The 15,296-nt window shown below is 35.4% G+C and overlaps 1 protein-coding gene across 5 annotated transcripts in view; it reads right to left on the minus strand.

Annotated features, from left to right (window-relative positions):
• The window catches only part of ASPH (aspartate beta-hydroxylase), a 118,399-nt gene that overhangs the window by 10,163 nt on the left and 92,940 nt on the right, over positions 1–15,296 (minus strand). For all 5 annotated transcript variants that reach the window (XM_088130762.1, XM_088130759.1, XM_007421873.4 and 2 more), the window contains one exon: positions 2,482–2,617. In XM_088130762.1, the coding sequence (XP_087986888.1) occupies positions 2,482–2,617 (136 nt within the window). The remainder of the gene's footprint in view (positions 1–2,481; positions 2,618–15,296) is intronic.

A 15,296-nucleotide genomic window follows, 5' to 3' on the forward strand; every position in this document is an offset into this window, starting at 1 on the left:
TTACTACAAAGTTTACTATGGTTATTTTGAACCATTGTTTTTTGAGTTCAGGAAATTCCTGGATGCCAATCCAAACCTATGATTGCTTTTGGTTGTACTAAGAATATTTCCATTTTGCTTCTGAAATGTGATATATTGTACAATAGTCCATTTCTGTTTTGGAGTCCCCCATAAGATCTTTCTTTGTGGGCAACATGTTTATTGTAGCTATATTTTGGGCTCAAAGTATTAATTAACCCTGTAGAATAGAAGGCATGCTATTTTTTATTTCACTACATTTAGCAGTAATTTACATTATCAAGCATCCATGCCAATTACTTTATGTAGGCAAAACCATTCGACAATTAAAAAAGAAAAGCGGCAATCATCTGTGGAATATAGACATAAATATGCAAAGGCTCCTTTAGTTAAACATTGGTAAATGTATCAGCACACTATATTTCAGACTTTTTCCTTTTGGGCCTTAGAACCCACATCAGGGTGTGGAGACAAGGCTCTTCTTTACACGTGATGGATATTAAGATTAAAATCTTTGGTTTCTAAAGGCATTAATGAAGGCCTCAGTTTGACAATTACTCTGATCATTTTGTGATTCGATATTTAGATATTTAGATATATTGTTTATTTTTTACATTTAGAGTTTGGCACTATAATTTTTAAAAATGTATTCTATTATCTATAGGATTATGGTCTTGAACAGTCTTTGTACTCCATTTCCAGTAATCACACACACATTGCACATGAATTGTTCATCTCTTTCTATAATTAATGGGCCATTACTTAGTATACTAAGAGTTTGAGTGTATCTTTGCTTTAAATGCCATTTTATAGCACTCTGTGGGTTATATTATTGCTTTTTAATCAGAGGCTTATCTTGGGAAATGTTACATATATTTGTTTAATCTTTAGAACAGAATTGTATGTTTATATACTTTGTGTAATTGGAAACATTTTAATATTATTGCCAAGAGTGGGGTAATAGCTTGCTTTATTGCTTTTATTTTGTTAAATTTCTCTAATTCATTTGGACTTATTACTTACTGAGACACATACACATATATGAAGAAAACTTTTGTTTTTGTTTTAATTTATTAATAGTCTTTTCCTTTTTAGCTTTTGCATTACTTTACAAAATTCCATCATCATCCCTGTTCTATTCCATAGGTATCTACCTGTTTCATTTTCATGAGTTACTATGCTATTCATGTGTATTATAATGTTGATAGATATATTGTAAAGAAGCAAATGCAAATCTCTGTCTTGTATTCTCCTCCATTATTCATCTTATGTTAGCTACCTGATCCTTTGCCTTTTATGACACTTATCTGCTTTTGGAATTCCTCTCTCTGTATATTGCTCCATTTTTCTTTGTAAGAACTTAACCAAAACTTTGCTTATGTGAGAAATTAGCTTATTGACTCACATTCACTTGCAATTCCCTTCTTCAGTATAGTTATATGCACTGCTTTCTAATCTCTAGGCCACACAGTCTTTTTCCATATTTGTTGACATATAGCTATGTGTACTTTAACTGCCTTTTGCAGCTTTAAACAATTCAACTTGATACTCCATCTGTGTCTCATATTTTCCTATTTGACACCAGGTTTATTATCTGTAGACCTCTTTAGCAGAGTTAGTTCCTGAATATATTATCTTTCTCTGCAAAAGTTTCTGTAATTCTATAATCCCATTTATAAAGGAGTTCATTACAGTCTTTCCAACTTCTTTCCATCTTTTAATACATTTAATTTTATTTGTCTCTATTTCATCGCTTACATGATTACTCAAGTATTTGTCTTACATAGATAGCTGGTAGAAGCCACAATAACATTAAAATTATATTGTGTTTATGACATAAGTATATGGGATTGCTTGGCCTGCATCCATGTTACCTTAGCTGTAAATTTTCCTGTAATTTCTTATATCAACTTAAAACTTTTCCTTTTCTTGTTATTTTCCTAGTTTTGTTGACAATGATTGAGATTATGCTTTGTTCTGAGTTTCTTTTATTAAATTGTAAATGTTTATAGTTTGTTTTTTTCTTTTAGTCCCAACTCAAGTATCCTCTAGATAATAATGACAACACTAAGAATAATAAGAATAGTAATTCATACACTCTGGGTCAATTTGCAATTAAGTAAATGTAAGGACGCTACTGTCCTTCCATGAAGATTTCAATGATATTGTCTTCTATTGGAAAGAAATAAAAAATATTCCATTAAACTGAATGTGAACTAATAGAAGAAATGCAAAAAAAAATTGTTTCTGCTCAAGTCAAGTAATAATTGTAAGAGCAGCATGGCTCTATGAAGAGCATCTTTCCAAAAAAGCCCACAAAAATTAGTGATGTCATTACAGTTTTCATTATCCTGATCTTTAGCATCCCAGAAAAATATTTTCCCTTTAACCTTTCAGTTGCTCCCCTTTGTTAGCATAGAAAGGGAACAATAGAAGAGACAAGAAAAGTAACTACTTGCATACCTTGCTGCCACAAAGTGAACTGGCTCCAGTCACCCTTCTCCCGCAAATTCTCATCTTCTGGAAGAAAGAGGCCTTTGCTTCTATCCATTACAGCAAGTCCTTCATCCCGGATCACCTTCCAGTTTTTTTCTAAGGTCTAATAAGACAAAAGATCACATACATTGCATATTCTTTTAATTATTTATTCCTCAAAATTAAACATAGCCTCACCAGTCACATCATGGTTAAATAAGAGCCTCTTTTCCATTTTCTACCTAGTTAAAGTTTGAAACAAAGACTAAACCTCCTATAGTTTCTCAGTTTCAACTACCTTTGTATCATAACAATTCCAATAATACCCAAACGCTTACCACGAGGGCTTCCACTTTCATTTGCTTTTGATTTACTAAGGGGGGGGAGGGTTCACTTTGTGGACAACTCTGTGATGATCATTCAAGCTTATGCTCCAACCACTGATGCAAAAGAAGAGGAGGTTGATGAGTTTTGTGATCAAGTCCAATTTGAAATTGACAGAACATGCAAGCAAGATGTGCTGCTTGAGATTGGTGACTGGAATGCCAAAGTTGGAAACATGAAAGAGGAAAATGTAGTTGGATTGTATGGTTTAGGAAACCAAGATGAAGCAGGAGCATAAATTATCAATTTATGCCACTCCAGTGATTTCTTCATAGTTAACAATCTTCAAACAACCAAAATGACACCTCTGTACATGGACATCACCAGATGGAGTATATAGAAATCAAATTGACTATATTATTGCTAAAAGGAGGTGGAGGAGCTCAACTGTAGCATCAAAGACATGGCCAGGTGCTGACTGTGGAACAGATCACAAACTGTTCATGTGCAAGCTCCAGGTTAAGCTAAAGAAGAAGAAGAAAGCCAGTCGGTTTCCATAATATGATCTTGAATCTACCATTTTCAAAGAGAACATCAGGGATCACTTTGAAGTCCTGAACTTCATTGATGGTGAACCACAGGAATTATGGAATGAACTTAAAGAAGTCTTTAAGGATGAATGTGAAAAGAGACTGCCAAAAATGAAGAAAGAAAAGAAAGCAACCTGGATGTCACAGCAAACCCTGGAAATTGTCAAGAAGAGAAAAGAAGCCAAAGCCAAGAAAGACAAAACTCTCAAAAAGGAAATTAACAAAGAGTTTCAGAGAGCTGCTAGAAGAGACAAGAAACAGTATTACAACAACATCTGTAAAGACACTGAAGATGGAAACGGACGTGGAAAAACAAGGAAAGTCTTTCAAAAGATCTCTGAACTCAGAAGGAGGATCCAATCTTGAATTGGTATACTAAAGGTTACCAATGGATAGACAGTAACCGAATCAAAGGAGATCAAAGGAAGATGGAAGGAATATATTGAAACACTATACAGTAGAGTCATCAACATCCAAGATGCCTTAGATATTCCTGACTTTCTTACTTACTGCCTCTAGTACTAGAAGATGAAGTTAGATCAGCACTCCGGTCATGACCAAGTCAGAAGGCTATAGGAACTGATGGAATACCCACTGAAATATGGCAAGCAACAGAAGAATCAATCAAAGTTCTAAACAAGCTGCGCCAGCAAATCTGGAGAATGACACAGTGGCCAACTGATTGGAAGAGGTCAATCTACATTTCAATAACAAAAAAAGGAGACTTAAGAGAGTGTGCAAACTATCCTACAATATCCTTAAATTCACATGCTAGCAAAATAATGGTTAGGATCATCCAACACAGATTAGAGCCCTACATGGAAAAAGACATGTCAGATGTCCAAGCTGTCTTTAGAAAAGGCCAAGAAACACGAGACATCGTTGTTGTTTAGAAAAGGCTGAGGAATACTACACGCTGGATAATTGATAAAGCCAAAGAATACCAAAAAGAAGTCAGTGTGTGCTTCATTGATTACAGAAAAGCCTTTGTGTCAATCATGTCAAGCTGTGGAAAGTGCTCAGAAAAATGGGAATCCCAATGTTCTCCTGAGAAACCTATACACAAGTCAGGAAGCCACAGTACAGACAAAACTTGGTGAGACAGACTGGCTGTTTGTCCAGGTTGGCAAAGGAGTGTGACACGGCTGTATATTCTCCCCTTACTTATTCACCTGTATGCTGAATATATATTAAGGGAAGCTGGAGTGGAAGAAGATGAGTGTGGTTCTAAAACTGGAGGAAGAAACATCAATAACCTGCACTATGCTGATGACACTAACCTTATCAAAGGATCTGCAAGTCCTAGTACTAAAAGTCAAAGGGCACTAATAACAAATAGGACTAAAATTAAATATAAAGAAGACCAAACTAATGACAACAGGTAGAACAACCAGCTTTAGAACTGACAATGAAGATACTGAAGTGATGGATAGTTTCTGCCTTTTAGGATCAACTATCAACAGTAAAGGAACAAGCAATCAAGAAATATGCCGCAGACTAGCACTCAGTAGAGCAGCCATGAAAGCCTTGGAAAAAATATTCAAATGCTGTAATGTGTCTATACCTACAAAGATCAGAACTGTGCAAGCTATGGTATTTCCTGTGACACTCTCTGGAAGTGAAAGTTGGCCTTTAAAGAGGCAGGATAGGAAGAGTATTAAACGCCTTTGAACTTTGAACTCAGGAGAAGACTCCTGAGAATACCATGGACAGCCAAGAAAACAAGCCAATGGATCATTGAACAAATCAACCCAGAGTTCTCACCTGAGGCACAAATGAACAGGCTCATTATCTTATTTTGGACACCTTATGCGAAGACCTAGCTCTCTGGAAAAGGCTCTAACATTGGGAAAGATAGAAGGAAAAAGAAGAAGAGGACAACCAGCAGCAAGGTGGTGATGAGTGCACTGTTGGGAGACTTGAAAGAACAGGTTAGGGATAGGTTGTCATGGAGAATGTCTGTCTGTATGTGATTGCAAGGCGTCAAAAACCACTTGATGGCATAATCAATCACTCAATCAGTCAAGGCGGGTTTAAGGAGTTCAGTTTATATTATGAGCTACCAAAAGAATTGATTTTCACAGCCAGAGCCCATCTGTATTGTTTAAGACCTAACAAGGTCCCATGGGACGGGGGGAGGCACACTAGGAATGTCAACACTGAAAACATGGGCATATAGAGTGTGTTTGTCATAGAGAAATATGACTGTGAGGATATAACCTCTAAGATTATTATGCAGAGGATGGACTGTTTGAAGACGGTTTGACAGTGGTATGGACTGCCATGGGAGTTGGTGAGCCCTTCTTTGGTTGAGAAAGATAACTGAGATACGTGAAGGCCACACAGCCATCTATTGGAGGTGCTGCATTACTGAGAGGGAAATTGGCCTAAGGAAGATTTATGATTTCTTCCAACAATTATTCAATACATTTAGAAAGACATAGCTTTGAACAGGATCTGGAGATACACCCTTAAGAACTAGAATAATGCACTTTAATAAATACTTTGGAAGGAATGTGGAATACAGCAGTGAACTTTACTCAGTTTGCATAAGCAGGGAATATGTCTGAAAACTGATGAAGGAAAATGGAATCTTAGAGGAAGGATCTCTTCCTCATTCTTATTTTGCCTCAATCTTTCTTTGTCTCCCTCTATATATTAATACTGTATTTCTCAAAGGAAATTATTCAAAGAAAGAGTACTGTTGAACTCACAAAGATAATTAAAGCATCAGCAACGTATCACAGAAGGCAAAGCTTTCTATAAATTCCTTATCTACTTACTTAGGTTAAGAAGAGTTAATCCTCTTAAACTGAGATTTGATTTCAGCAGCAAAAAGCCAAACTGTCTGTTTTCTAAAAGATTTTGAATTTTGTCTCAATTTGCCAAGTAATTTTTTGCTACCTAATAATGCAAAATGATTTCAAAGCCTGTATTATGATTGTGCCATTAACTGGGCATAGTTTTAATTTCAAATGAACAATATATGGAATAAGGTAAAGTCTCCCTTGAGTTCAGCTCAACTCCTGATTACATGTTATATAATGTATGAAGTTTTCTTCTCTAGCAATATGAAAGTTGTTCATCATTGCCTTCTGCTTCTTTTTTCCTAGAAAAAATTCTCAGACTATTCATCAGCCTTTGGTCTCTGACTGAAATACTAGTCAGGTCCATTGCTTCTTAGCTTTTTTGAGATCACCCAAGGTCAGCTAAATGTTGCCACCTGCAGCTGTGATATACAATTTGTTCTGTTGCAGGCATTACTGAAGATCATAAGGGTCCACAATTCTGAGGAGTGAAAATTTGTAGCACAGAATGCACAGTATCTGTACAGACTCCTCGCCTGATTGAAAAACACTGATTTAGACCCTTGCACAAACTTGGCAACTTTAAGGTGTGTGAACTTCAACTCCCAGAATTCCCCAGCCAGCATGAGAAGCATGCTGGCTGGGGAATTCTGGGAGCTGAAGCCCACACATCTTAAAGTTGCCAAGTTTGAAAAACACTGGTCTAAATTGTGCAGGAAGACAACATGAATAGCAGCAGATCCTTTCCTTCAACATGTAGAGTGTTGCATGGCTAAGGACACAAGATGTGTGGGAGAGAACAGTCTCCCATGGAAAATGATCAAGTATGCCTGGCCAGAGATATAAATCCCAACCCTCCAGAGCAGAGATTTTTATAAGCCATCTAGTCATCTGAAATTAATTACAGAAAATATTGGGAAAAGTCTCAATAGTTCATGAGACATACGTATCTTTGAGCTATGACTCTTCCTTCAGACTATAAAGAAGTCTGCTCTTGGCAATTGAACTGAATTACACCAGCCAAAAAATTCCAAGTTATTTTGAAAACTGACAGTGCAAAACGTGGTTTAATCAATTTTCAGTTACTTAGTTAATGTATTAGCATGAGACAATTGAGATAAATTTTAAACAGCTTTATCTATTGGGAAAAGGTACATGGTCCCCGTATAATTTCTTTTTGATGCCAACAGTACTTAAAAAAAAAGAAAAGAAAAAAGTTTTAAGGAACCCAAATAACCAGAGCAAGATATTACATTGAGTTTTATTCTGAATGGGTTTTTAAAAAATGTTTTTACTGCTTTTTTTGCTACTGAGGGCTGTGGTTACAATATAGGTAGCTATAATTCTTTTAAAATGAATAAATAAATAAATAGCATTGGTAATAGCGTTTATTTGCTTGTGTTAATATTAATAATAATATTCTGTTACAGGATGGTAGAGATGAAGTGAGGAATATCAATTCACTAGCACAGGGAATAAATTTACTTAAGGATCAATGAAAACTATTGTCCCATTCATGAAGTGTAACAACAATAACCACAACAAAAATATCAAACTGGAATTCAGTTAGACTATTTGCATGAAGGGGCAAAATGGGTAAAATCAATGCTTCCTGGGTGTCAGAATGTACTAACCAATACTTTCTAGTACACCTGAATTAAAATACAGATACCATTTTCTTTTTTAGTCTTCCTATTTTTCACCATCATTCAAAGCAAGCATAATGAAAGCCTAAATTATGAGGTTAAGCATAACTTGCCTGTGTTATTTAGCTTTTGTTTATTAAATGGAGAGAGAAGGGGAAGAGGGATAAATCTTTTTTCCTGCCACAAGCTGCAGATTCAATCTGGATTGAGGTCCATCTGCAACTTTATTAAACAAATACTAGGCTCATCATTTTTATCTTCAGCTAAAACTCCATAATAAACAATATTAATTTACAAAAAGTAAACACAAACTACAGATAGGAGATAGGCAAAATGGTTTTTCTAAAGATTGGGTTGCTGGATCCATATAAACATCTATGGAGGAAGTATGTAACAAGAAGTAAAAAAAGAAAGTGCAAATACCCATGGCTGGCTGCTCTCCCAGATGAAATAGAGGAGAGCTCAGCTTAAAAAAAAAGCAGCTGTGATGAAGGGTCAAGGAACTTATTTCTTCTAGATGACAAAATTATTGGGTGAGGAATTATTGCCGCAAGCATGAGTATCAGGAAAATGACTCAGGGATGTCCACAGAGAATGTTAAAAAAAAAGTCAAGATGGCAACTGTGACATCTCCACCCATTTTTTTAGTGCCATCACACCACTGTGGCTGCCATTTTGACTTTTTTACCCTACCCTGTGGATACCCCTGCTCCAGGCACTGTCAAGGAGAGGAGTTGGGCTTCTGCCCTGAACAGGGCAAAGTGATGGGTGGTGGTGACTGGAGATCTGCTATGCAGAAGGACCGAAGCAGCGATCTGTTGGCTTATCAAGAGAAGCAGGCTTTCTTTCTGGGGCTAAAGCTTGGGACTTGATGGAAAAGCTGCCATTTAAGTTTAAGTCCACTAACAGCTAGTACTAACCACTGGTCTGTTGGAACAAATGACACAGACACTCACGGACCTGAAGACACCAAAAAGGGACTGGACAGAAAGATGAAGGAGCTGGGGCCTAAGGTGGAGATTGTTTTCATCCCTACTTTTTAAAAACATGGCCTAGGAACAGAAAGAAAAATTCTTGGAAACAAACAATTAGCCATGGAAATGGCACAAAGGAAATAGTTTGGATTCTTTTATCATGAGACAAATTTTTCAGATAAAGATTTCTTATTGTATGGCTTGCATTTAACCATGAGTAGCATTTTACATATTATGTAAGTTACAAAGTAAAGTTTTGATGCTGCAAAATTGGAAAAATCTATCTATCTATATTTTTTTGCAAAATTGCAAATGATGAAGTGATTAACTTACAAATTTAGATTGCACGAACAACAAACTTGCCTAACTTTCTTGGCATTAAAAATAGCAGAAGTAGAAGCATAAAGCCTTTTCAGAATTAATGAAAGCGTCATCTTTATTAAGCCTGTTCTTACTCTGTTATGGCACATTTTGCTTGTAGCAAAAGCAAAATACATTATTAGAATTACTTTTTTCCCCAAAAATTGTAATAATTTTACAGAGCATTAACATGCAAAACAGGATAGTTACAAATGTCCTTTTCTAATGACTCCACAACTTTATTTTCTGATTCCTTAGGCAACTTTCCAATTGTGTCAGCTATTTTAGGCATCCCACGTATAACATCAATTAAATAAAATGTATACTTGCTGCAGCAGAAGCATTTCCTGGTATGAATGCAAAGCAGAAGATAAAATCAGTTGCCAGTGTGCTTGATAAGCAAGTGATACCATTCATTATTAAGAATGATCAAGCAGTGTTATAAAAACTAAAGCAGCATACATTAGGTTAGTTGTAGATTTAATAGACTTGAATAAAAAGAAAGACCAATTTGTAATTCTATCATTAGATGCTGAAAAAGCTTTTGACAAAATATATAGACAGTGCATGTTTGCTGTACTAAACAAGTTTGGATTTCCTTTGAAATTTATAAAATGGATTAAGATATTATATGAGTCACCCACATCTAAGGTAAAGGTTAATGGTATTTTTTTTTGTTACTTTCCCATTATTTAGAGGAACTAGAGAAGGGTCTCCACTTTCATCCTTGCTTTTTAATGTTTGTGTGGAACCCTTGGCTTGTGCTATTAGACAACATAGGGAGATTTACGGAGTAGTACATAATTCAGTTGAGAACAGAAATTGGTTTTATTTGCAGATGATAGCCTTTTGTTTATTTCTAAACCTCATACTACTATTCCAGTATTGATACAAATGATAGATGCCTTTAGTAAAATAGCAGGATATTCTATTAACTGGTCCAAATCGGAACTGATGCCAGTAGATGAAAATTTGGTTACCCATCCATTTAAGGAATATCAGTTCCCTATCTGTACTGAATCCATTTATTATTTAGGTATGTGTATACCAAAAGATATCACTCAGTAACATGTAATATAAATAAAATATATAAAGAGGTTTCTTCAGATATGGATAGATGGGACTCATTAAACCTTATCCTTTGAGGAAAGGTGAACATTCTCAAAATGAACATTCCCAGGTTAATTTATATTCTGAGGGGAATTCCTGTTCAAATAGTTGGAAAATATTTTCAGAAAATAAATTCTTTGTTTAGAAAAATTTGTATGGGGTTCTTCAATTCTGAGAATATCTTTACAGAAAATGCAATTACCAATTAATGAGGGAGGATTCGGTTTTCTGAATCTGGAGCTATATCCTCAAGCTTACCTATTATCAAGTATTAAATACTGGAAGCCAACAAGTGGTGTTGATTTTCCAATTTGGGCCACATTGAAATATACATATATAGACCTTTGGTTGGATGGACAGTATTAGGATCTAAATACAATAGACCTCTAGTATCTCTAGAAACAATTATGTCAGTTAGAAAGCTATGGAATAAAAAATGCCTCATTAAAAAAAAATTGATCCTTTTTCCGATGCTAAATTGACTTTATGGGGAAACCCAACATTAAAAATTGGGAAAAAGATGGTGATATGGAAAAATTGGATGGAAGCAGGGATATTGACTTTGGATCATTCATAAAGATGAATTTTTAACATATCCTGTGTTAAGAGATAAACATCATCTACCAGATGTAACCCAATGACAAAATTTACAGCTACAACATTTGTTAACAACATTGTTTGGACCAGCAGCATTTTCAGCTTCTGAGATACCTGAGATATTAGAACAACTTGTTAAATCCTTCAGAAGTAAAAAAACTACTATTAACTTTTATAGATATTTGTTATCAATAAATAAATTTGACATGCAGTTGTTAAGAGATGAGTGGAATAAAGAATTAGAGGTTTCTATATTACCTAGAAAATGGGAGAGTGTCTTAACTTCTATAGCAAAAGTGTCAATGGACCTTAAACTACAACTTATACAACAAAAAATTATATTTAGAATTTATGGACTCCACTACGTTTGTATAGAAAAGAATTGTCAAAAACAGCATTTTGTTGGAGATGTAACAAGGACAATACTGCTTTAAAACATGTTTTTAAAATGTCCTATACTTACTAAGTTTTGGGAGAGTGGACCATACAAACGTGACTGTACGACAAAAGTTAAAATTTTCAGAGGATAATATTCTCTTGAATTATATACCTACTACATGAAATTTGACAACTGGACAATGTAAATGAATTCTCCGTGCCCCTACTATGGCTAAAAGACTGATATTGCAACACTGGAAAGATAAAGGTATGGCCTCATTCACTCAATGGATTGAAGATCTGATTATACTTGCCACCTATGAACAGATTGCCTATAGGCGTAGGCTTTGTATGGACAAGTACCGTATTTTTCAGACAATAAGACGCCCCCATGTACAAGACGCCCCCCACTTTTCCAGCCCAAAATTAAAAAATCAGTATTTTAAAGATAGTGCAGAACACATTTTTATTTAGTAATTAGTTAACATTTACCTGATACACTCAGTGGGAGGCGGTCCAAACTGTCTCTCTGCAGCTCTATTTCCATGCTCTTTTGCATAACTGATTACATTCAAGCACGAGTGAAACTGCCGATAGCTTGTCTCTGCAAACAGCCTTCCTCTAATTGGTTTGTTCAGCATCAGCTGACGTCAGTTACATCAGGCTCATGACTGGAGGAAGTCTGTTTGGGAGACAAGCTATTTCACTCGTGATTGGAGGCTAGCAATAGGAAGAAGCCTCTCTGCAGAAACAAAGTTTGGCAGTTTTGCAACCGCGATTCTCGGCTGACTTCCTTGAATAAGATGCCCTTCAGTTTTTAGGGTAAGGATTTTAGAAAAAAGTATCGTCTTATAGTTGGAAAAATACGGTATAATGAAATATGGGACTCATTTATACAAAATAAAGTGGGTTAGGGAAAAGCATGATAGTTATATAATTGCATTAGAAATAAATGTATATATACTTGCATACTCTTTGCATTAGATAAATATACTGTATATATAGAATTGTAACTGTTTATTGTTCTAATGACATATTATAGTTTATATTTTTTATTACTTTTTTGTTTTATTTTTTCCACTTATGTTTTTAAGCAATTGTTATGTAATTTTTTTTATAATATATGTATTTTTGTGTTTTGTTTTTTCCTGTTCTCTTTTTTGTTATTATTATGAAATTAAGGGGAAAAAATCAGTTGCCAGCGTTACTCAAGGAGTAAATTGTTCTGACGATTGAAGTACTCAATCACTATACCATTTCATCGTGATATTCCATATATATTTCTTATATTTTTCTTTTTTTAATAAAGTTTGCAAATATTAGCTAGACCTGGAACCTACAGTGATGTCCCAGCAGGTACCATTGTTTCTGTGAACATCTCCCTCAGTGACTACCAGGTTCTCCTACATTTAATATTTAAAAATAATTTAAGTTTAAACTTTTTTTTTTAAAAAGCCAGCATAATGCAAAGTACTAGCTTTCAGAAACCTCTTTATTTCCAAGAATGCTAGATTATACATAGGCTTCATAAATTACAATACACTGTTTCTAAATATGCCCAGAAAAAAGAAGATACATAATAATATTGATTTTTTTAATTACAGATTTTAACATTTGAATTTTATGATTGTTTTTATTGTAAGCCATCTAGAATCACTTTATTGTGAGATGGGTGGCTATATAAATGTGGGAATAAATAAACAAACGAATAAATAAATGGAACTGGAATTGATAAAAAGTAATGGCGAGGAGACTAGAGTGTGGTAGCAAACAAACTCACCCGTCTGCATAAACTAGACAAAGCCATGATTTTTACCTTTTCTTTCATATTTTCTTAGTAAAACTAGAATACACAAAAGTATTTTAAAAATCTCCTTGATAGTTATTAAAACTCAGAATATCTGAATATTTCTGCTCGTGCACCCTCACCCCTTCATTTCTTCTTAGAATTATAGAGTAGGAGGAGACTGTTTTGGCTTCCTACCTTCTGCTTCCTGCAGAAATCCAAACAGAAGCATCTCTAACAGATGGCTTCCCAACTTCTGCTTGAACACATCCAGCGAATGGGAGTCAAGCTACCCACCTGAGCAATTGTTTAACATAAATCTGTGATAGGAGATGGAGATACTTAAGAGCATTTGCAAACAGTCATAGGCAATTACACACAGATGATGGAAGACCTGATGAATGATGGAAGACCTCCTTGTTCAACTGATTTTTTTTTTTTTTGTCTTTGTGAAAATTATACCCCTATGTGTTAAATTGTGTTTGTGTGTGCAAAGTTTCCTTGTTATGTAAAGCTCCTGGAAATGGCTATCTAAAAGCATGTCTATAATAAGGTCACTTATCCTACAGAGGAAGAATAGGTTGGAGGGGAAACAGATTTTTTAAAGTTTCCTGTATTTTTTAATGCCTCCCTCTCCCAAAGAGTGATTTCCACACTTTGCACTGATAGGGTTGGGTGCAGATATTTGTGGGCACATAAAAACTGCATGAACATTTAAAGCCCAGGCTTTTCCAAATAGCTGTTGAAAATGCAGCATCTCAGTTTCCAATAAATATTTTTATATATTTGTACAAGTAGACAAAAATGGATAACTACTGGAGATAGAAACCACTAAATCTGCAACCTTAAGAACATGCTAGCCATATTAGGTATGCAAGTCAATTATCCTTAAGAAAGATAACTTTTTCCTATAACTATTTCCCTGAAAAGAACAGGAAGCTTAAATAACCTTCAAATGACAAGAGATTACATTTACCAGAATTCCCAGTCAATTCTACAATACATGACTAAAGAAGCTGTTGGTTACCTGTGCTTTGGAGCTGACACCTATTGGTTCTGTCTTACCATCTCTTTCTACATAGAAATATATAAGTATGTTTTCTCATTTCTGATTTTGAAACTTGGTATGCTTATAACATTAGATGCCACATGAGTGCCAATTTATGGTTAAACCCAAGCATTAAAGCTTCAGAAAAAAAGACTTCTATTAATTCAGAGAACTACCAGCCCTTCTACTGTTGTCATTAAAATAAAATAAAATGAAACAAATGGTTTCTGTTATAAATAGAATGATGATATATTATACAACAACCAATGATGGGAGATACAGTAGAAAGGAGTCTTTGATTTCCCCCCCCCCCTTTTATGAGCAACATTCAATGGGGCTACATTGAGATGCTGGAGAACTACAGTGAGTAGTGAGCAGGACAAAAAACAAAAGGATTTCTGTCTCTGTCTTATAGTCTGTGATGCTTTCTTCAGGCTTTCTTCCTGTCAGTGGAGGGACAGGGTTTGTCCTGGTTTCACAGGACATCTGAGTTACTGCTGTAATAAATTGATCAAGCTAATCCTGTGATCATAAATCCAGTCCAACTTCAGTATACAAAAGCAAGTTCATTGGGACAGCAGCATCTAAAGGACTAAACAAGTAGAAAAGTCAGGAGATGAGTCAAAGTCAAATGTTGGAGATGCTAGCTCTAGTCAGACTCGGTTTCCTTCAGTGCTAGCCCTGCCTGATTCAGCCATTTTCCAACATATCTGAGCATTCCTATGCATCATTGTTTTTTTACAGCCAGCAGCATTCTCTAAGACTCAGTGGAGGAGGGTTTTGGTCTAGATCAGAGACTGCCAGATTCAGGGCAGGGATGGTGTGGGGGAGGGGCCAGTTGCTTGCTTGACATAGTTGGGAGGGTGTAGATGTACAGCATCTGATTCTTGTGATGCCTCCTCCTGGTCATCCTCCTTCTTGTCTGATGAGGATTAATGAGACACGATGAGGACAACTGGCTTCTGTCAGAGAATTGAATTAATGCTTACAGGGTACTAAGATGGGGGCTGCAGGTTTCCACTCTCTGGTAGCTGTAGTAGGAAGAATTCTTTAAAAACAATCATAGTCCCCACATAGGATACAGATAGAATTTAACGTGCATGTGCAAGGCTTAAATGATGTAAGTTCTCCTTAAATTTCTTTCACAAGGAAATCTGTTGAAAGTGTCACCTAAAAACAATGA

This window comes from Python bivittatus, unplaced genomic scaffold (assembly GCF_059951505.1).
Source record: "Python bivittatus isolate LINGU-HERP-01145 unplaced genomic scaffold, Pbiv_v1 ctg000840_np1212, whole genome shotgun sequence".
Lineage (NCBI taxonomy): Eukaryota > Metazoa > Chordata > Lepidosauria > Squamata > Pythonidae > Python > Python bivittatus.